Source organism: Haliaeetus leucocephalus, unplaced genomic scaffold, assembly GCF_000737465.1.
Source record: "Haliaeetus leucocephalus isolate CR32 unplaced genomic scaffold, Haliaeetus_leucocephalus-4.0 Scaffold556, whole genome shotgun sequence".
Taxonomy (NCBI): Eukaryota; Metazoa; Chordata; class Aves; order Accipitriformes; family Accipitridae; genus Haliaeetus; species Haliaeetus leucocephalus.
The window spans coordinates 1,674,139-1,697,217 of record NW_010972992.1 but is presented as its reverse complement, the minus strand read 5'-3'; the positions used below and the strand labels follow the sequence as shown (position 1 = coordinate 1,697,217).

Here is a 23,079-nt window from a genome sequence, read left to right as displayed (position 1 = left end):
AAGGCCTCTGTGCTATGGAATCGGTGGGGTGGGGGGGGAGAATTGACCTTCTCATCATGGCGCTCGTTGCCACGTGACTCTCGTCTCTCCGCCCCCTCCTCGGTCATGTGATGCGGGGCCGGCCGGCGCCTGCGTAGTGTGTTCTCCGCCGCGGCCGGAGCGGCGGCGGCGGTGGCGGAGGGGAGGAGGGAAGATGGCGGCGCCGGTTCGAGCCGTCACCTGGGCGACGCGGCGACCCCAGCGCCTGCAGCCCTGAGGGCCCGGCCCAGCCGCGGCAGGCGGTGGCCGGCGGCAGGTGAGGGGCCCCGCGGTGCGGTTCCCCGGGGCGGGGAGGGATGAGAGCGGCGGTGGGCAGCGTCCCTTCCCTGGGGAGCGGGGCGGCGGCGGGCCAGGCCCCTCAGGGCGGGACAGGCCTCGCCTGGAGGGGGCCACCCATTTGGGGGCTTGAGGGTGGGGTTGAGCCCTTCTTTTCCCCCCTTACCTCTTTTTGGGGAGTCTCTATTGAGGACAGATCCCCCCGGGGTATTGTAGCCCCCCCGCGAGGGCTGCTCGTCCCTGTGAGGGGGGGAGGCCCCTTCCCTGCCCACGGAGGGCAGCGGCAGCCCCGGGGAGGGGGGACAAGTTGAAGGCAGCCCTGGGGTCTTCTTCAGTGCTGGGGGTGGGCAAAACCTGCCCTCCCTTCCCCCCCTCCAAAAAAAACCAGGTTTCCCCCAAAAAAATCAGTGTTGGCATTGGGCAGTGCCAAGGTGCAGGCTGGCAGGGTGGGGGGGGACGGATGCTGCCGACCGTGTGGAGGCTGCGGGGTGCTGTGGCTGCCCTGAAGGCTCACGTCTCCTACGTGTAAAAACAAAGGTGAGGCTCGGTCTCCGGTTATTCTTCAAATAACTCCATGTGAATCCAGTTCTTGACTTGCATTTGCGTTCATGCCTCGTGTGCTGCTCACCTTACATGTGTGTATATATATACGTTTGGTTTGGTCCCAAAAGTGTTGTGTTAAATCAGTAGTGGTGGCAAGCTTGGTATTTATCAGCTCAACAGGATTTGGGGTGTTAGTCCCCATTGTCTTCACTGATAATCTCATCGGTGATTTGAGAATGGCTTTATTTATTTAATTTTTTTTTTGTCACAACGGGGCTGGGCTGAGCAGACACTGCAGGGGCTCATCTCAATGCGCGGGTCTCACTCGGGAGGATTATCTCATGCTGCCTGCAAGATGCTGCCCAAACCTTTCCGGGATGAAGTGTCTCACTTCAAGCCTGTTTGGGTTTTCAAATTGGGCAAGGCCTTTCTTAGGAGCCGCAGGAGCAGAGCCTTGGTATCTCGCTCTTAATAACCTGAACTCTAATTAATGCTCAGAGGAAGAACAAAAGAGAAGTCATGCAAACTGAAATGCCTGTCTGCAGTACGGTGAATCAGTTCGTTACGTGGGGACTGTGTTCTGTTTGTAAGATAACCTGGTTGATCGCTGGGGATGTCATTTGTATTAAAATGGCTTTAATTATCACTGCTGGTGAGACTGGATCATTCTGTAGGTCAGCAGCTGGAAGTCTTCCCCTTTACTAAAGGGGATATGAATTAAAATAAACTACATTTGAGATGCTGCTGACCTAAATTTGTAACCTGGATGTAATGATGTCTTTACCCACCCTGCCCTTCAAAAGCGAAGGAGCCCAAAGCCTGAATTGATCCACTGCCTTGCAGGTGGCCCCATGAAGCCCCAAATCGGTGATGATACTGCAGTGTCCTAACAAATTGCTTTATATCGCAACGCAGTGGTCGCAGCCTGGGCTTGGCCCTTCTGAAGAGCCAAATATCTGAGCTGGATGTTAACTGAAGAGTTAAGAGACTTGCTGTTATTTCCTCATTTCCGTAGCCCTGTGTGTTCCCACCACCATCTCTCCTTCCTTTTCCTTACGCTCATGCTGGAGAAGGGCCGAATACCGGTGGCTTTCCCTCGGGTTGTGTCCTTCAGGTTTGCCTTGGGTTGGTCTTTCCCTGGTGTCAGAATTGGGAGAGAAGAAAGCAAGATCCTGGGTGGGATCATGGGCTATTTCCAAGGCAGGATGATGCCTCTCTTGCAGAGGGAGAAATTACAGTTCTTACTGCATCGGGTTCAATCCTGTTCACCAGGGCTTTTGTATCTGCATGCTTCTAGCAGAATCAGAATCCCATCCAGTGGTTGTTTTCACATAGCGAAGATGTTTGCGCGTGTTTTTCCTGCTGTGTTACCTGGTATTTTAACTGATGGGTGACTCCGCCCAAGCAACATTTTTTCCACGGTGGCAAATGAAGCACTTGGGTTTGAAAGACACTGTACGGTTTTAGTATTGCACTAGTTTACAAAGCTGCACTGGTTTACTCTTATGGACTTTTAAAGGCAGTATGTGTAATTTTAAATTTTCATTTGAGTTTACTACAGCCTTTAGTCTCTGGACTCAAATTTTCTCTGTGTTTGGCTATAGGAGAAACCCTAGAAGAAATCTTGCCTGCAGAAAAAATGTTATTGTCCTGCCTCTGGTTGATATAAAGATCGGGATGGTTTATTGCCACTGTTGAACGTGCGTTACCTTTGACTTGGGGATTTCAAGCCGCTGCTTGAAGCTGCTTCATCAGGCACCTTCTGGAGTGAGGTGTTTGTTCCCAAAGATAGTGAGGATGTGCTTGACTGTCCTGCCCTTAATCTCAGGAAATTTAATGTATATAATCTTCATGTTTAATGGAAGGAGTGACACCAGCTGTAGCTTTGGAGTGGAAGGATGGGGATAGTCTGTTCTCCACACGTTCCCAGTACACAGCTGATTTGTAAAGGTCTGTTTTCAGGGCTTCGAAGAGGCGTTGGGTTTCAGCACAGCCTGCTTCGCCCACTGCCAATTCCAGCCACTTCCACAGGATGTGAGCGAGTGCTGCTAGAAAAGGCTTCCCACTTTCTGTGTAAACAGAGCTGTGCCTCTGAGGGAAGTTATTTTTCCCTGTGTATTTAGTCATGGCAGGCTTTGTTGTAAAACATTGATTCAGGCTTTGTCCTAACAAATTTTCTTAAGGTTGAATGTAAATAAGCTTGAAGCCCTTGGCTTTTGAACTGCAACATCGCGTGGGGATGTCTGCAAGGGCTTATAAAAGGTGTTAGAGCCAGAGCTAGGCTCAGATTCAGTACAAATCTAGATAAAAGCCTGTGAAAAGAGGACTCTGGTGGCCTTGATAATGTGCTCTATGGGTATTTCTCCAGGTAAGAGCTCCTTTCGGAGTGTGTTTTCTGACCTGAGTGGGACTGTCTGCAGTTGGTGACATTCCCGAGAGATGCACCAAGGTATCTGGGCTGGGCTGCCATTAACAGCTAATGCAGCTTTTTGATGTAGTTTAGAAATTCAGGTCAAAATCCCTTTTGAACTCGCTTGTGTCTGAGATTAAAGGAGAGCAGGGTGACACATCCGCATCGAGAACTGTGGCTTGTGTTGAGCAAGATGCAGAAAACGTGGATCTTGCCTTCAGGAGCTTGCTATTTCAAGAACTGCAAATGTTCTCCTAGAGCTTCAGTTAATTTGCATCGGACCTTGCTGTGGACTGTATTTGCTTCCCCATTTCTATGGCAATTTTTAAAATATTTAGCTTTGCTAGCTGAACACCTACTGAAACATCTATGACTTAAAATGTTTATTTCCCCCTTGCAAATCACAGTTGCCTGAACTGTATTAAGTAATTCAGACATACTGTATCTTTTCATATGTTTCAGATTCATGTCTGGCTTATTTTGTTCTGTGCTTGTGCAAATTTTGTAATAATGTGGGCTTTTGAAGCCTTAAGGTAAGTTGGTAAAGCTACTTTAATTTATTTGGGGCTTCTTGTTAGGTTAATATTGATGTGCTGTGGTAATGTTCCCTTCCACCACTGGTCTTGTCAAACCTCAGATCAGTGGTGACGGCCCTGTCAGCGCTTTGAGATGTGTTTGAGGGTACCCCAGGTCTCCACGGCAAGTTGTGTTTGGTGAAAAGATGCTTTTATTTGAGTTGATTGTGAAGGGACGATGTTAGGAGGTGTTCTGCTGCCAGGCTGCCTCGTACCAGAGATGTAAAAGCAAGGGGCTGTCGCTGAATGCTGCAAATCATTACCAAAAATACACGATAACCTTAGCAAAGTCCATATTTTGTGATATATGTTCTGCCTAAGCAAAGCTCCCTGTGAAGCTGCAGAAATTATTGCTCTTGCAGACAGACCGTACAGTTAGTAATGGCAAGTGACACATTTCAGTGGGCAAAAGATCATCTCTGGTTTGCTGAGCGATTTTGGGTTTTCTTGATAAAAAGCACCTCATAAATGTAAAAATCTTGCTGTTAAGTCACAGTGACTATGGGAAAAAACTGTCCATCCCAAAACTTTTTACATGGGGGAATCTGTGATACATATTAATCATTATGGTCAGCTTTTTATCATGCTGGAGAGCCTGCAATGATATGAGTGATTTATCTGCACTTTAACAAAGGATCACGAACCCCTTAGGTACAGTTATCCTTGTGGTGAGCTTCCAGGGGATGGGGCTGAACACATGCAGGGTATCAAGGCTATTAAAAAAAAGCATAATTCTGCAAAAGGCAAACATTTTCCATGAATCTATGTTTTTTCTTGTCACTGGTATCAGATGCACATTGGATCCTTTTGCCAGCATGTGAAGGCACCTGCCCAAAACACCTTAAATGAGAAAACCAAATAGCAGCTACTTCTGTACCATTGTTGTTGCATCCATTCTGCAATTATTTTGTTCAATTCCTCCATCAAGCAGCCACCTTTAATCTGTCCTGTTGAATGCAAGCTCTTCCTGCATTTGTTTTTAGGCTGGCTGTTTTCTTTCCTCGTCGTGACTGCTGCTGGGGACTCCTGAAAACCTCCTGGACCTTCAGGTTTCAGAGCCGTGGCAACCCATTCAGCTGACACTGATGCACGTTGCGGCTCGGGAGGGGACACGTGGGACACTTTAGCCCTCTCTGAACCTGATTCTTGGGTGCTGTGGAATCCCAGCATTTCGTAATACGTGATAATAGGTGGTTTGCCCCCCTCTTGTGCCCGGTACGATGCCAGGCTGTGCTTATCAGTTAAAGGGGTGCCCGTTGGGGTGGTGGGAATGCTCTTGTTTGGGATGTTAACAAAGGGAGATCTTGGACTGCTGGGGCAAGCTGAGTTTTTGATTAAGAGGTAGGGATGAATTTGAAATTAGCCCAATTTCGCTGAATTTTTATTTGCTTATTAACATAATGTGGATTTGACTTCCATTCTTTTGTCTTCTCTTAGTATCTAATACCTAGTATTTTTAAGCCTCACTAAACAACTAGACTTGAGATATGGCATATAGAATAGATAGCCCTTGCTTTTCTCAGTAGTGATGCATCCCTAACTTGCAGTGCTTTTGCTTCTCATTCTGCATTGCCTTCTTCATTAGCTGAAAAAAAATTCTAATAAAGGAAGGCAAATTCTCAAAATGTGTGGAAACAGCAGCAAATCCTCATCAAGCCTGCTGGGTGGGTCAAACTCTAGCTCTTGTGAAATCTATTTTAAATTGAACTGCTGGGTTGTATTTTCCTGTAGGTGGCTCAGTTGCTTGTGAGGTCTGCTCAGTGGTGTTGTTGCTCCTGTTTGCAACCCCTCACGCTGAGGTGCATGGGTCTTTCCTGTGGCTTTAGCCCTATTTCTTTGTCCTTTAAAGCCTTGGTGTTGAAGGGGATGCAGAGCAGTCCTTCCTGGTTTATAATAATAGGGTTGCAATCGCCACCACCCTATGGGCTGTTTTGCACACTCGTATCACTGAAGAGGAAAGTATTTATCCTTCCCATCTGCTTTACCTCCTGTAAATTTAAATGAATCCTCTGTTGCTCACTTTAAATGACATTGCTGTTTTCTGGGAGCTGGTTGGGATTTTCCCCCACCAAGATGCTGGTTAATGGGAGAAATGTGTTTAGCAGAAGCTTTAGCGCCAGGAGAACAGCTCTCCCAGTGCTCACTGCCAGCAACATATTGACAGTGAATAAAAGAGACGCTGTCTAGACTGCCAGTCACCGAGCTAACAACGGCTCCGCGGAATTTTGAGCAACGAGAAGACATGCTGCCTCAAAGTCAGCCCCACCTTGAAGCTGATGTTTGCCTCTTTTCTGGGCTGTGGCGATGCCCTTCGACACATGCGTCTTGTGCTTGTGGACCCTTAGGCACCGTTCTTCTCACCATCCTCATTGCACAGTGTGACGGAGGGGTATGTGGTCTTATATTTGCAGAGACTGACGGGTGTTTGCCCTCCCTAGTTAATATCTTCTGCTAAAAAACCCCAGTGATAAATTCAGCTGCGTTCTGAATTTATATGCTCAAGCCCTCTTCATGGGTGTCGAGGCAAGTGCTTAAGCTCCGTGCTTGCTTTTCATAAGTCTTGCTCTTTCCATCACCCTTTTGTGTTTTGATTAGTGTGTCTTTGTTTCCAGCTCACCTGTCAAAAGTAAAACAGAGCTTTTGGTGCTATCTGGATATTCATCTTAACTCTGGAGAGGCAGTGGCCTAATTTCTTCAGTGCAGGTCAGGGAGCCAGAAACCTCCAGTATTGTAATCCCAGTGCTGTCGAGGGCTTGCTTGACCTCGGCTTCTCAGTGCTTTTGTTCCTTTACCTATAAAATGGGGTAAATTACCACTGTGGCGCTTACAAGCCAGGCGCTGGGACACCCACAGATGCTGCACTTTTGTAATGTGTGAAGGCGTTTAAGGTTGTGTTGGGCAGGTACGTGCTAATGTGGCCAGAGGGTTTTCTGGCTGGGTGTATCTCTATTGATGTAAACTCCTTTTTTGCCACCATTGAGAGAGAGAAAATATTTTCTATATTGTTGCAATTGCTGTTTAGCAAACAGATCTGCCTTTAAATTCTCTTTGGTGTGATCCAGCCCTGCTCCTGGGCAATATTTGCTAGATGATTAACTCCGTAGTTGGCAGCTTTCATCAAAGGCTTTGCACCGGCAATTACACAAACTAGTTTGAAGGTGGTGTACAAATTTATTTGATGTGATTAGGTGAGTGGACATTGCAAAAACACACTTTTATTGTTAGACACGCAATACATGTTACAGCTGAGCAGCTCATCTGCTAGGAGTTAAGATCGGGAGCACAGCATCATTTGCAGTGCTCAAACACTGATAATGTCCATGTCGAGATGGTATTAGATATCTTGGTACCCTGCTTGCTAACAAAGATAAAAACATTGCATCAGCGACCTGCTGCGAAGTCAGCAGTCTGTCTGAAAGCTGTGGATATCAATTTAGATTAAACCTTGGCTACCGAACCTACACTAATACATGGCTTTTTCCAGTGCATCCTTCTTTTTTGGCCTGGAAGTCAGTATCCTTGAGCTCATCTTCACTTCAGATGAAATGTCTCAGGGCTGCTTGTGACTTACATTTCTTAGTTGACAGAGGAATGTTGTGGTTTGTGAATTTAGGATGCAGAATAACTTTTGTTTATTGCAAAAATGAAATTCTTCCATACTCCTCCTCCTCCACATGCATGTGCTAAGCCAAAGACCATGTCGTGGGGGGGAACCAGAGGCTTGAAAGGGAGCGCTTGCCTGACAAGTTGCCTCGCTGATAAACCCTGACCTTGACCTAGCATTTGCTTAACTTAATTTTCCTGAGCACTAAAATTTCATTCTTTGTTCCCACAGCAAAACATTAAGCCTGAATTTTGCAGCAGTGTTGGAAACCTAACTATTGACTGGTTGTCCTACTGCTTAAAGCAACAAGAGATTGCCTGATTTACATGGACAGCATTGCAGCATGGGTATTAACACTGATTATTTAAGTCTCTTGAAGTGCTAGTAGTTTCTGAAGGCAGTCGTGTGGAGCAGTATGTGTCTGTCTCTCGATGGGCTTTTGCCAGGGTTGGTTTTTTGGAAGCAAGGCTTATGGAGTTTGCTTTCTCTCTCACACTAATTCCTGATCCTGTTGCCCCTTTCTGCCCGATTCATCAAAAGGATAAAGGTCTCAAAGATCCTAAGTTCCTGCAAGTTTCACAGGACAGGAAAGGGAGAGGAAAGACCCCGCTGAAGGCAAGAAAGCTCAAAATCCTGGAGACCAGAGGAACTACCAGGGAGGAAAAAGGTCTGACCCCCCCCCAGTCCAATTGCTGCAGGCGGCAGAGGCTCACCCGCAAGTGATGCACTGGTAGGAAATGACATTTTGCTGCTTCCCAAGCTGCCTGTTTTGCTGCCTGAGCTGGAGGAGGTGGATGTGATCCAGGGCTTTCCCGGCCAAGGAAGTCGTGCGCCGGGTCGGATTCTGACACTTGCTGCAGGCTGCTTTCCTGTGGCAGTGTTTGCTTGACACGTGGGCACCTTGGGGACTGCGGTTTCCTCCGTGTGGGCAGCAGTTTAGTGGGAATTGTGCTGTAAGCAGCTGTTTGGATTTGTCGGGTTATACTGTGCAAAGAAAAGGTTTTATTTAAAAAAAAAAAAAAAAAAGCAACTGCACTGAATAAGCATCTGATGCAGCCTGTCAAAAAATCAGGAATTAAGTCACCCAGTATGTTTGGGTACCTCCTAGTTTTGTTAGCAAACCCTTCTCTAAGATAATTTCCATGCTTTACGTGTAATTATTTTGCCTGAACAGGTTTTCTGGGCTGTTTGGGCATAGAAATGGGCATTGGCCTGTATGGAAGTGTAAATACAGAAATTATGTTTCGGCATTGTGTTTTCAGACTTATTTTTTGTACCATCAAAACGGGACTGGTTTTTAGATCAGTAGCATGTGTTTTCCTTGTGGTTCAGCTGTAAATTTGCCTTTGTTTGCCTGAAACCTTTATAGAGATTAACCAATTTTAGCAGCTTTGGTAAGTTTCAGAGATGTCTGCAGAGGAAAGTAAGGAGTGCTGTGTCATTTTTACAGGCTGTCCTCAAAATAATTAATTTAACTGTAGCTTTCCAAGTGCTGCCTCTGAGGTCCAGACCTGCTGCTCTATCAACGAAGGAAGGAGGTGACAATTATTTCCAGAGTCTGCCGTTGTGTGTTTGCTTGGTGTTATAGGAGTTCTTGATGATGAATCATCACAGATGGGTTTGGATAGGTACTGAGAATCGCATCAGATGTTTTTATCTGGGCAGCCGCTGTGTAAACTGTTTATCTTCAGACAGTGTATGTTGCAACAGGAGAAGCATCTGCATGTTTTCTTGTAAAATCCTCTATTTTCAAGTCTCAAAGCCTTTTATTTGCTTGTTTAGGGATCATTTTTGTTTTCTGGCTGGCATGCAGTTTTGCCTTCATTTTGAAATGAATCATGATTATTTGTTTTGCTAGAAAAAGTTCAGGCAAGAATAATTTTAATTAACGGTTTGCAGGGAGTCAGTAGAGGGAGTGTGTGAGCCCGAAATACTACTTATTTATGGCCCTACAAAATTTAGGGTGATTTCAGTAGAGGGGATGAATTGTAAGAGCACACCTAGATACAGACCCAGCCAATTATTGCACCTGAGCAGAACAGTTTTCCAAACAGGCCAAATTTGGGTCACAGTTGCTGGAATGACCCATTCCATGTTTGGAGAACCCCAGCTAGGGTTGATATTCAGAATTCCTAATTTTTGGCTTGGTTGGAGGGATGTAATGTTGTTGAGCGATTACTGAGATTTCGGAGTTGGAGGCATGCACATGGAGGCTTGAATTTTTATCAGGGAAACCCAGAGAGCATGGTGCTTTGTGTATAGATGCCTGGCCCACCCAGATCACGTTTTTAACCTAAGGGTAAATGTATTCAATGCCCAGTGTGATTAAATTGGGGTTCGTTGGCCAATAGCATGTGTGTGAGCTCAAGTGGTACCTAAATAAGTAATGTAACAGCTTCTTTTGTGCTGCTAGTGCTTATCAAGCCAGGTTTCAACAGGTTTTAAACAACTTAAGCTGTTTTAAGGGTAATAATGCAGTAAAAAGAAACTCAAAAGTCTTCAAATCCCATTTATTAGGGATGCATCTGGGGGGGGTTGTTGGATGTTGGAGATCTCGGCTTGTTCAGTGGCATTCTGCAGGGATATCTGGAGGTGGACTTCATGCCTTTGCTTTTTGGTCTTGTTCTTGATTTGTTAATATTTTATTAAGATTTTAGGCCAATTCTGAGGTTTTGTCCTGTTTATTCCATTAGCAAATTCAAATGACAGATTTTGCTGTGTACACCTGAAGTGCAGTGTCATTAAACTCTGCTGTTTCCTTTTGTTCGGATGAACCGTACACTAATGACAAGCATATAAAACATGTGCTACCTGGGTTTGTATTCCTATAATAAATCCAGAATAAACCTCAAATTTTCTTCTTCATTTTCAGTGCTTTAATTTTGTAGGAAGATAGATTAGGCAGAATTTATTTTTAAGTTGTTGGGCTGTTTGTGTAATAAATCTTGCTGCGTAATGTTATATTACTACTTTTTTTTTTTCCTGAAAGCTTAGAATAAAAATGAGCAGGAATATGGAATAGCTGAGGGTCAGCCTGTCATCATTGGGGTGGGAGAGATTTCTGGTAACTCTCTATACCTTTTTATTACAATAATATCAATTAAAATTCAGTTGTAATCGTGCTGTTTCATTACAGTATGGTACAGGTTATATGGCATTGTAAAATGAAGTCACGTAATTTTGAATTTGTCTCTGGAATCTCTATAAAAATACTGGTTTAACAGGCAAAACACGTGGCAGGGAGCTAGTACTGAAAGATATATATTTGACTTTTCAAACTTGCAGATGGAATTTAGGAAACCTTTCTTTTCATGGGTGAAGCTAGGTCTTATATGAAAGAAAAAAAACAATTTCCTGTTGAAAGGCAGCTAAAGGAGGTGGAGGGGGGGAGGAAAGCTGTGCTTCAAAGAACTTGTAATTGCCTGTTTTGCAGGGATAAGGAGAAAAGGATGGTGCAGGTATCCCCGAGGTCTCACTCGTTCATCTGGGCGTGATGCTGGTGCGGCAGCGCATACAGGATATTGCTCATCGTTCGGTTTCCCAGAGGCTTTGTTTTCTTTTTTGACTAAAATCTGCTTTTTTTCCACTGTTGAACTTGTCTAGCAGTTGATTTTCAAATGCATCAGCTCTAAATGGTGCAAGTTTTGGAGGACTAGAAATGTCATCTTATTTAACGGTGTTTATACCTACTCCAAATCCTGTAACTCCTGGAGACTTTTTACTCCCTGTGCCATTGCTTTCATAAAACAGTGTGCTTCTACCTAGGAAATAGTACTTTATTTTTCCTCTTATATCTCTAGAAAAGGGCTCGGGGCTTCTGTAGAGCAACTTACAGTAGCAAAAGCCAAATTGGAGTGGGGGAAGCTGCCATTGAAGTCCTTAATGGCACAGCTGCATGAGACAATAAAATATTGTGCAAAAATAATCCTTCCAAATACAGACAGGAATTGTTTTCAAGGAAAGCAGCCTAAGACTTATTATTAAATGTGTCTGTCTGATGGAATAGGCTTGTTTTTTTAAACTGGCTAAGAGAATAAGCCTAAAAGGTCTAAATGTCTCCATAAATGCTACCCTGCCATGATGGGGCTGCTGACAAGTGGAATAAGCAGTTGCAAAGTATGAGGAAGAGTCTGGAGGGGGTTAGAGGCAGTTGCTATCTTCCACCCCTAAATTAATGCCATAGCTTCTGATTGCCAAGTGCAATTAACCGTTCTGTTCTGCAGAGTCCCTTTCTCCTTCCAGCCGAAGCAGTCAGCCAGCCAGGGCTGGGTCCTTTCACACACGTTTATTATTTTTTTTCCTGGGTGAGAACATAGCTTCTATGATTATGTTTGGAGAGAGTATTTTTTGTGGCATGTGAAAATGAGCATTCCCTTATGCGTAATGTGCTCTGACTCAGTACTATTGCACGGCCTCTTATTTTCATTCAAGAACTTTCCCTTGGAGGCTTTTTTCCCCTAAAAACTGTTGACTAAAAAAAAAAAAAAAAAAAGCAGCCAGGTCAAAACCCCTGTGGGTTCAAACGCTTCTTAAAACAGCTGAGACTTGCAGAGAAGAGGAGGTAGCTCAGGATGGGAACCACTGATGCCACCCACGCCTGTGAATTGGGGTCCATGGGACCAGGAGAGATGCCTGCAGGTAGGAAAACCTTTTTGGGTTGAGAGGGGTTTTGCAGGAGCAGGCTGCTGGCTGCCTGATGTTGCTACCAGGCTTCAAGAAGTGCTTAAACCTGGTGGGGGTTTTTGCCTGCATTTAATGTTTTTCACCTGTTTGTTCCACTGCAGCAAATAATCACTTTAGCAGAATAAATAGCAGGTTCTTAAATAATTTCAGGAGGGGAAAGAGGGGAAATTCAAGTGCTCTGAAAGGAGGAAAAGAGTTATAACATGTTTTGCCAACTGGCAAAGACACAGCTTTTAGGAAGGGCCAGGCAAATTTGATCAGTGCTGGCAGAGCTCTGTTTCAATTGCCCTTCTAGTGTTTCTTTACGTGTTATTTTAAGCAGCTGCAATTCCTTCTTGGTAGGGCTTTAGGCTAATTTCTGAATGCTGTAAAACATTTCTGCTGCTGGAATATAAAGGCACTTCTCTGGGACCAGGAGACTGTAGGGTGCAAACTATAATACGATGCTTCAAGGGGCTTGTGTTGGCCTTCACAGCAATCGATCCAAACAGAACGGGGCTCCTGGATCTGTCCCGGCGAGTTAATTGAATTGCATGTACTTTTGGATGCGACATGACTGCTTAAATCCCTTCACTGCGGCTTTTTGAGTACTTGGAGATTAATTTTAGCCCGCTTACAAACTGAAGCCCGGCTCAATGCAAGCAGAGAGCACCTGAGAGCCAGGATGAGTGAGAAAACACCTACTGCATCTACCCTAAATCCAAATGGGACAGAAACACTCTGTTCTGCTCTTCACATAACTAGTAAAAACACTGGCATGGGATTTTCTCCCATGGATCTGCTGAATAACTGGTAATAGGAGCTGGCTGGGATGCTTTAGTGCTTTCTTACTGACTGCCTGGATTTCTTTTTTGATGTTGGAGCAGGGTTATAGGACAGGGCTTTTGCTGCTTTGCAGTCTGGGGGTGGTTATTCCCAGCCTGCTGCTCCTGTGCCATAAGAGCAAAATCTGCATCCGTGATAGGTCAAGCTTGAAGAGTTATTTTGACGGCGACTTGCCTTTTGGGAGTTGAGTTTATTGCTAGTCTTGTTTTCCTTAAGAAAAATCACACAGCGTGGGTGTGAAAACTTGGAGGGTGTGTTTTTCTTACATTCAAACATTTAGAAAACGAGGATCTAGCAAAGTAGATGCATTTGAATATTTATAATGTTATCAAGTGGTCTGGTAAGACCAGACAAAACTCAGCGTGGCTTCTTCATCCCCAGATCTGCATGAGCATGTGCTATTTGAGGTATCGAGGGGTTTCCCTGCTCCTCCTGCCTTTTTAAAATGGGTCTTAGAGATGCTTTTCTAACCCCCAAGCTGTTTTGCCCCTGTGATTAACTTGCTGTGTTGTGTTGTTCCCAAGCCTGCTCAGGAGGATCAAAATTGGGATTTAATAATTGGGGAAAAAACCCTTCCTAGCTGGGTGTTCATTCCTGCACTTCTCAACTGACTTCCTCCAGCAGGTTTTGGACATTATTTAGAGGGTAAATAAAAGCTGTTGGGAAACACACAGAATCTTTGCTTCTAAACCTTAATAACACAACAGATGTCTTGTGTGAACCTGTTGAGTTGAGGCTTATGTTCAGTGTTGTCACCCACAGGTGTCCCATTGTACCTGATCTGGATGCAAATGTACTTCTGATTGGTCTTTTAGCATTTTTTAGGGTGTGAAATGCCTTCTGTTCCACCTGGGTAGATGTGTTGCTCTGTTGTCCCAAGCCATGAGATAGGGACCAACCCTCCTTCCTCCAACCTCCCTGGCTCTAGTGAAACAGCATCCTGAAGTTGGAGTACTGGGAGCCTTTGGCTTCCTGCCATGCCGTGTCAAGATGGAAATTGGCACATGCGCTTCGTGGTAATAGATGCTTTTACTTGGAAAAGACCCAACCCTCTTGTTTTTTTAATTATTTTTTTTTAGCGCAGGTCTGCTTTTTTTTTTTTTTTTTTTTTTTTTTAGTTTTCCATTTCTTAATCTTTGGGAATTTGTGTATTATCTGCTGTGTAATGCAGTTTGCTGGCAGCAGCAGCAGCACTTGTGTCAAAGCGTTTGGGTTTCAGCCTTTCTCTGTCATAACATTGACTCTAAGAAGGATTTCTGACATGGGAAAGCGTGCTGAGCATCTGTTAGGATGATAACTGTAAGTTTAATTTTGATGTGGTTTCTACCAAAGATTGACAGCCCCGTGGATTTTCTGAAGTTGCTTCATCAGGGAACCTGACAAAAGTGGAGAGTAATGCTGTCAAACATAATTTTTCTGAGCATGAATTAGTTGTCATGGCAAGCTTTTCTGCTCCGCATCTCTGCTCTCTGCTATTCCCATGGCTCTTCAGCTCAGTGTATGCTGGGATGGGAAAACCCTGGGTTTAGCTGGGGAAGATGGTAGAGTTTGCATTGCTGGAAGCTTATAGCAGCTTAGTTTATTCCTGATAGCTAGGTAACTTAAATTCCTTCCATCCATATTTTCTGTGATACTAAGAGCTTGGTAAAAATAAGATACTATATACTTGTATTTAAGTATGTTGGGCAAAAAGCCACGTCTTGTCTTCCCTCTTGAGGAGTGGGTTTGTATTCTGGGCTTGCTGCAGGTGGGATTCGTCCCATGGATGGTGTTGATCTCCATCCCATCATCCTAGTCAGTCTGGGACCTGGGGGTGGCTGGGCAGCCTCTGCCTTGTGGTTTTGGGAGAAACTCACGCTGAGCGATGTAAGAGCTGAGAGCTTACCCTGTGTTGGGTCCTTCATTACAACCTGCTGTGCTAGGAAAGGATAATAAGGGGAATTTGTAATTGCAGTTTTTTGAAAAGAAAGTCCCTGTGTCATCCTTGTGAGTTATATTGGTTTGAGCTATCGGTGCAGGTATAGTCATGGAGCCGTTACATCCCTTGGTCTTCACCCAGCAGTGTTGGAAGGGAAAACTATCGCCACTCTCCCCAAGACAGGTCAGCTGCTTGCTGGGAAATAGGGTCCGGGGATTTGTTTTGCAGTGACAGGCATGGGTTTAACAGCACACCTTGCCAACTGGCCGAATTGGACACAGCCGTTCGTTAAGATGGATTTATTTCATGATGTATTTCTGTCATCGGTACGTTACCTTATGCTTAAGATGTTCTGAATAGCTGGAGATGCAATATTCGATATTCCAGCCTTTCAGCAGCAGTAAATCCTGTGGGGGTTTTTCTTTCCTCACCTACTGCCAGTAAGAACTACGTGCAAGTATTTAATTAAAAAAAAAACAAAAACAAAAACAAAAAACAAGGGGAGTGTTAAGGGAGAAGGGGACAGGGATTTCCCCCCCCCCCCCCCCCCCCCCCCCCACGTGCTGCTGGGAAGTTGCTTGGGGTAAAGCAGGCTTGCTGGCAAAACTGGTTTTGTGGGGGAGGAGGGGCTGCAAAGTTGTCCCTTCGATCCTATTTCACTTTGGGTTGCTCTTGATTTGGTGGAGATCCCTTTCCCCATCGCTGCCTGGCCCCACAGTGCAAACCAACCAGGGCCACCAGTGCAGCACTGTGATGCCTTCTCGGGCCCAGCAAGGAAGCAGGGGTTTCCTGCAGCAGGATTTGGGTTGGTTTTTTTCTCTCTCTGGTACAGTTTGTAGGCGACAGTAGGGCTGAGAGTGGCAAGAGATTAAATGGCCTGGGAAAATGCTGCGCCAATGGAGAGTGGCTTGTTCCTAAACTGTGTTCAGCCTGCTTCAAATCTTTGCAAAAACCATGTCCTTGACTTGGAGTTTGCTGGGACAGAGCTTGACATAGACCTTTGGTGTAGCATACGTGGATTGCAAATGCATTTCTGATGCTATTAATTTTCTTTGTGACCTTACTGTTGTCTTTTTTTTCCCCCCTTGAAGCTGTGAAGTGGAATGCCATGGCCAGTTCCTCGGACAGTGAAGATGACGGTTTCATGGCTGTGGATCCAGAAGACGCTGTGGTCGAAGGGACAATGGAGCAAGATGATGAGCCTCATGCTGAGCTGGAGGTCGAGGAGACCAGGCATAACAGATCAATGTTGGAGCTCCCAGAAGAGGTTTTGGAATATATCCTCTCCTTCCTTTCGCCCTATCAAGAGCACAAAACTGCTGCCCTTGTCTGCAAACAGTGGTATCGACTAATCAAAGGTACAAATAGCTGTAATGCAAGTGCATTTTTTTTAATTGTGGGAAGATGGATTTGTATCTCAGGGCTCTGCCTTTTTTTAGCCTCACCTGTTGTTTTCCCCTCAAACTCAGAAATTTGACTTCTGCAAAATGCCGGAAAAATAGCTACAGCTGTCGGGGCACTTGCTTTGCTCAAGGCTAATAACAATGCAGAATTGAGCCCCTCAGCCTCTTTTGAAGTATAAAAGAGTGAAACCCCAAGAACCCCCGTGAGAGAGCAGCTCACGTTGCTTTTGAATGCTCCCCCTGCGCTGCTGATGTGCAGCACTGTTGACCTTGCATTCAGGCTTCCTCTCCACCACACAGCAGCCCCAGTTGCCAGTGTCCCATGTCTGATGTGGCTGTAATTGTGCTTCATTTGTGTCTTGCTCAGTAATTAACATTCCCAAAGTTTATGCTTTCGGCTGGAAAGAAAACCGTGTCTGGTTCTTACAGCTCTGCTGAAGATAAGTGGTATATAAAATCTGCATTAGTACAGATCTACATATTCAGACTTCCTGAAAGAGTAGCCCTGAGATACAGATACTTCACCTCTGTGCAGCATTAATTCTGAAGCCTTATGGGGATATTCTAATGCTAGATACATATGATACGACAAATAGGTAGGTAAAGTTTGGACAAGGATACAAGCAAAGCTATCTGCTTTGGTATTTTTTTAATACATTGGATGATTTCTGTTTCTGTTGGAGACACATGTTTTGATTACAAGCTTCATTAAAAAACAAGCAGTTTAAGAGGAGACCACAGTTAAATCTGTAGGAAATGAGGCACGCTGCTGCATGAGGGTAACTTGTTTCTTCTGGAAAACACAGAGCGGGTGTCAGGTGAGAAAAAATGCCTTTGGCAGGTGTGTGGGGTGATGTCTAATTTGTGAACTTCTCCGCACATGTGAAGCATTGCTCAGATTCCAGGCATTTTCTGCCTTGCCAAGAGTTTAACAGGCTGGGGGTTAAAAAAAACACAGCTACTTCAGAAGTGAGCATTGCACAAAATTAGTCTTTTTGCATAATTTTGGGTCAGCAGCAGCCCACACCCCTGTTGAGAGATTTTCAAGTGTCCACAGCCCTCAAGTTGCTGCTTGGGCGTGCTTTCTCACACATGCTTGTTCCTGGAGCAGCCTTAAGAGATGCAAAGGAAGCAGCTGGAATGAACAAGCACCTGGTGATTCACCCCAAAAGAGACTGTGGGAAACATCCCTGGAGTGGAGGGGAGGGATAAGCAGCCTGAGGCACAGTGTGGCATGGGAGTGAGTTGTCCAAGTCTCAGGGGATGAGTGGTGCTGGGCGGCTGTGCCATTTTTGTGGCAATTATAGCAAAAAAAGGGAGTGTAATTGCTAACCTGCACTCTGTGAAGCAGAGAGGTCACTTGAGGTAAATGCTTGATTTGTTTTCTTCTGGTTAATTTTTCCTGTTTGTCAGGATACATCTGCTATGAAATACTATAGTTCACATTACATTTCCCGCACGACTCTCGGGGACCAGCTGCTTGAGGACCTCGGGCTTCATTTTTTTTTTAAAAAACTTCCTGCTTTATATCCCAGAGTGTGACTTCTTGCTGGGGGTGTTCCTGGCACAGGGCTTTCAGTAAGCAAATCCTTGGGAAAAAGTCTTGGCAGGTTGTGGCATCCTCAGAGTGAGGGCTGCCATAGCATAGCGGATGCCGCCAAGCATCTGCTGAGCCACTGCAGTCGTAAATCTTCACCAGACTCTTTTCCTTCCACAGAGAGTAGTCTCTGGCCCCTCTCAGCACAAACGCAGACACATGTACTCCATACACAGAATTAATTGCAGCTCTGGGCCTGGCCTGCTCTGCGGAGGAGCTGTTGTCGGCCAGATCTGCTCCCTTACACAGCTAAGGAGGAATATTTTCACCTAAGACACACTGACTTTTATCACTGATGTCCCCCCTCTCATTTAGTTTAGATTCCCATGCAGTAGCTGTGTGTACGCTCTTAAAAATTCATTATTGCACGTTATTTATCCTCAAAGGTCCATTAAGGGAAGGGTAGCTGCTCTTCTGGGGGTGTGATTAGGGGACAGCAGGCTTGCTTTGTAGCAGAGAAGGCTGAAAACCAGCTCTGCGAAGTCATCACACATGCTTACGTTTCACAAAGGCTTTGCTTTACCAAGCTAGAGCTGACAGATATTGGAAATGCAGTGAATCAGTTCAGTGAATGCTGCTGATTTTCCACATTTGCAGTGTCCCTATTCTTTATTCTCTTTAATCCTCTGAATTTCCACCAGCATATTTATGATCTAAGTACAGGGGTTCTTTATAATTGCTATCATGCTGCTTGTGCAACTGTGCAGGCACGGTTTGTTCCTGACGTGCCCCAAATTTTGCTAACGTCTTGTTTTTCCCTAGGTGTGGCCCATCAGTGTTATCACGGCTTTATCAAAGCAGTGCAAGAAGGAAATATTCAGTGGGAGAGTCGCACTTACCCCTACCCTGGCACCCCCATCACGCAACGCTTCTCGCACAGTAAGTAGCTGCTGGGAAAAGCTCTGCTTGCCCTGATTTGTAACAGGAAGCTGCAACCAAGGGGTTTGTGCTGCATCGCTTGGGATGTAGCAGTGCTGCACGTCCCTGTCGCTGCGGCAATTTCAGTGGGTCAGTGTAACACACAGATCTGCCAACACAAGCACTTTGCACAAGAATAGGGATTTGGTAGCTGCTAATCATGGTTATTGGCTCGTTGCTCCTAGGAAATGTTAACAGAGCTAGGGTGGGATTTTGGCTTTATGGTTTTGCAAATTTTACACGCAGGCTTCTTTCCGCAGCTCCCTTTTGAGTCTGAGCTTTGTGTCCTCTTCAATAGAAACCTCACTTAGCCACTAGACTCAAGTCATTACCATCAAAGCCAATGAGTTTGCATACCTACAGCACTCGGGGATGTACGCTGGCTGCTTTTACAGCACGTCATCTTCTACATCTGTGAGTAATCTAATTTGAAGGAGGCTGAGTGTGGCTTGCTTCAAAATAAAACAGAACTGCACATGAGAAGCAAGTGTATTTGCTGATAGAAGTAAGCGATTTAGTCAACAATGCCACTTAACGTATGGGTGAATTTTTGCCCTGCTTCCAAGTTTCTGGAACAGAACAGAAAAGTGTTTCCCTTAGGGAAAGATACTCAGATAAAACTTGTTATTTGTACTGCAGTAGCATCAAGCTGCCTCAGCCCGCTCTGCCAGGTGACATAGTCGAATATGACAAAAATTCAGTCCTTGTGGCTTTGTCACTGGGTCTGAGCCCTCTGGGAAGCAGTTATTCCGGGGAGCAAATTTCATTTTTCTAAAGGTAAATAAACACGGTGTAAGCCATGTGACTCCAAGCAGGCATAAAATTTTCATATTCCCAAGTAATAATTTATGAAGCAACCGATGCATAGCCTCCTGCCGAGACAAGTCCAGGAGACACTGTGGGCAGCTCTGGTGAAGTCACTGGGCTCTTCAAAGATTTCCTTGTCCTCCTAAAGAATAAAAAGGGTACCACTGTTCATAGCTCGTTTTTAAGCAGCTGTGTTAGTAAAGTGCTTATTAATGACTTGCAGATTTGCGTGTATTTTCTCTTCAATTTTTGCAGCCTTTTTGCAACTGGTGAGTTTTAAGGCTAGCTAGAAACTACCTGAGAAAGGCCCAAATATTGCACCAAAGACTGCTGTGTGCTCTTTAATTTATTCTACTGCCCACCAGGGCCTTCCTCTGAGCTTGCTGCAGTTACACTCTATCCAAAACGAGTTGTCTTACTAAAGCCAGTGCCCTCGGAGCACGTAATCTCTATTAGCCTCGCTATTTGACAGTGGCTCTGGTCAGCCCTTGGTCGCTACAGAAGCGTTATTAATGCACTTTACGCGCAGAAAGCTAATCTGGATTAACTTGTTTGCTGACTTAAACTGATTTTTTTTTTTAAAGCAGTTCTCCAGATCTGTGGTATCTGCTTTCCCTACAACAAAGTGTTGCATGTTTGTGGGTGGATTCCATATTAAACTGAGGCTACAAGTGATTAATTGCAGAAATTCAAACTGAATCTCTAAACCTATGACCTAAAATACTGAGATTCGGAGAGCTGAGACGAAGTAAGAACAGGAGGTTTGGGGAAGGGGAAGTGAGGGAGTACTCACAAAGCCCTTTTTTAGGGTTGTGAGGGATTTGCCAGGTTTTGTGGGAAGACGTCATCTACCAGGCACGAGTCATTTGAAGTCAACAGGCAACAGTAGCTGGCATGAAAGAAGTGGCTAGGACTATCTCTCTTCTAAGATTTATTAGAAATATCCCAGAAGTGCTCATATGGAGCATAAAAGGACAAGTGAGAGAATTTTAGATAGTTAGAGGTCACTATGTCTTCTATCAGTTCTGAAGAGAGTAATAGAAAAACTGTTTGATAAGGAATAATTAATGGAAGTTACTGTCATCTCATGGGGAGGGAACATTTGGCAGGTCCTTGACCAGACAACTGATAATAAACTTTATGGATGGGCTGTAGATTTTCTAAAGGATTTCATTGAAGCTGCAGAACATGATACAATATCAATTATACTATTTTTTAGATAGAAATGTACAGGAAGAAATACTTCATGGATAGGTTTTTTGAGCTGAATACCAGGTGTAATGTTTGCGGTAGTCATCTAATTCTTTTTTAGCCCTAACGTATGAGCCTACAAATATCATAGCAGGGCAATGACTCATGTGGTTAAATAACTGGCCGCAATCAGAAAGCGATGTCAGAAGGCACAGGAATGCAGAAACGGAAAAGCAGCAGAGGAATGCCGACCGTTGTGCCAGAAATATTGATCCTTTGATGGGAGAGTGACTAACTTTAAATACTGATTATTTTTTTCCCGTGCAGTCTGGGAAGCATGGCACCAACATGACGACTAATTAAAGCAATTTCATGGGTTTACCCTGAGAGGCAAGGGAGAGGTAAAAGCTGGAATGTTGTTTGTTTTACAGGATGGGCTGCTTTTCTACCAGAGCTATGGCTCTTCATATCACCTAGCTTTGCTCAATATATCACTGCCTTTTGTCTGCACAGAGTGGCTGCACTGCAAGGAGCAGGAAAATAGTATTTTAGAGAATAAGGAGATAGATGTGGGATTTTATTTTTTCCCCCAAAGATGTGGAGAGCTGGCCTTTCAGAGGTCTGGTGCATTTTTATCATGCCGCAACTTGCGGCGTAGTTGGTGTAAACATCTGTGCCAGCCAGCGGGACCGGGTGCTTTCATCTGCAGCCCTGCCTCCTCAGCGCCGCCATCCTGCTGGCTCTTGTGCCAAGCGCAGTTGGGCGCAGAGAGGTTACCTCCAAAACCCAGCCCCGCGTTGAAGGAAACGGTGCCAGCAGCTCAACGTACAATGCTTGCAGCATCGTCTTGGCAGGGTCCTCCTGGGAACGCCAACACCAAGGGCTGTCAACTTTTAGCTGCAAAGCTGCGGTGCTGTTTTCAGCTGAGGGCTGTGTAGCAATGGGATTTCAATAGCCAAGCTGACTTTTTTCCCCTCTCTCTGATGGGGAATACGACCTTTGAACTTGGATGGGTTACTTTATTTGATGTACTCGAAGTTTAAAAAGTTAGTGCCCTTTAATTATCGCAAAGGGCATGTGCTTTGCATTCAGTTTTCCCTTCCCAGTTGATCTCTATTTCAGTTATCTCACGCTCTGGGTGAAAGCCTCTGATGCTTTGTTATGCAGCACAGAGGAGAAACAGGAACGTGTTCAAAACAAGCTGGCTCTGTGGTCTGTTTAGGTACCAGTGTCTTCAAACATCAGAAATATTTACTCTCTTCATTTCCAGTTACAAAGATATGCCATCTCTGCAATACTGAAACTCTGGGGGACACTAAATTTTACTGGGACCTTAAAAAAACAAAAACAACCCAACTAAAAATACCTCCAGTGTTTTCCACCCAAAAAAGAGTTAAAGGCACTGGGGACTTGCACCTTCCTCCCCTGATTTATTCTACACCTTTGCAAGGCTGGTATAAACTGGAGTTTTCAATTGTGCTTCCCCCCCCCCATTTTTTTTTTCCCAAATTGATCTGTCTTCCTTGGCTTCAGAAGCTTTGAATGGCTTGCTAAGAAGTAGGAAAGCACAGTTTAAATTTTTTTGGTCTAGGATTAAAATACATGCCACGCGGACGTCATGGTGCCTGTCTGGCTGGCTTGGTTTTTAAATCCAAATAGAGGAGAAGAATGCTGCTACCTCCCCTCAAAAATAATAAATGAGCTGTGCTGTGGTGTTAAAGCTGTGCTTGCCAAGCAAGGGTTTGGCCTGGGGAGGAGGTAAGAGGCTCTCAACCTGTCATGGTTTAAGTAGTGATTAAATTTCTAAGGAGACTAAACCTTTCAAGAAAGGTTAAGTAGAAAAACTACAGCATTGCTTTGCAGCAGGTTTTAATTGCATGTGCTTAGTGAAGTGCTGGCTGGTGCCTTCCTGGGTGGAGGTGATGTTGCAGCCTACAAGGGGTCTTACCATGTAAAAATGATACAGGGTTGAATCTTCAGGAGTAGGTAAAGCTATAAAAATGCTCTTAATCATTATTTCTTCCTCAAACCCATCCCAGGTAAATCCTCTACACCACTGTTTATATATTCTCCACTCCAAACAGAGCTCCGAAGTGATGTGCTGTGGCGTATAAGTGTGTATTACATTAGTTTGGCAAGATGTGGGTTGAGATGAAGACGCTTCAGTTGCATGTAAGGGCGTCGCGTGGATGCACACGGGGCAGAGCTGGGTGGTCTCACCCCATGAGCACATCAAATGTATCCAGCTCCCTCATTCCCACTGTGTGGTCAGCAAAGCGCCCTGGACTTG

At 44.9% G+C, this 23,079-nt stretch overlaps 1 protein-coding gene across 4 annotated transcripts in view; it reads left to right on the top strand.

Annotated features, from left to right (window-relative positions):
• Nucleotides 1-197: 197 nt before the first annotated feature.
• FBXO42 (F-box protein 42) overlaps nt 198-23,079 on the top strand; it is a 49,487-nt gene continuing 26,605 nt past the window's right edge. The window contains exons 1-4 of one of the 4 annotated variants that reach the window (XM_010577233.1): nt 12,047-12,085; nt 13,771-13,971; nt 15,965-16,231; nt 18,636-18,752. In XM_010577233.1, the coding sequence (XP_010575535.1) occupies nt 15,982-16,231; nt 18,636-18,752 (367 nt within the window). In that variant the 5' untranslated portion in view covers nt 12,047-12,085; nt 13,771-13,971; nt 15,965-15,981. Of the gene's footprint in view, nt 296-12,046; nt 12,086-13,770; nt 13,972-15,964; nt 16,232-18,635; nt 18,753-19,430; nt 19,569-21,116; nt 21,191-23,079 lie in introns of those variants that run through there. The other 3 variants (XM_010577235.1, XM_010577237.1, XM_010577238.1) reach the window with 3 other exon arrangements.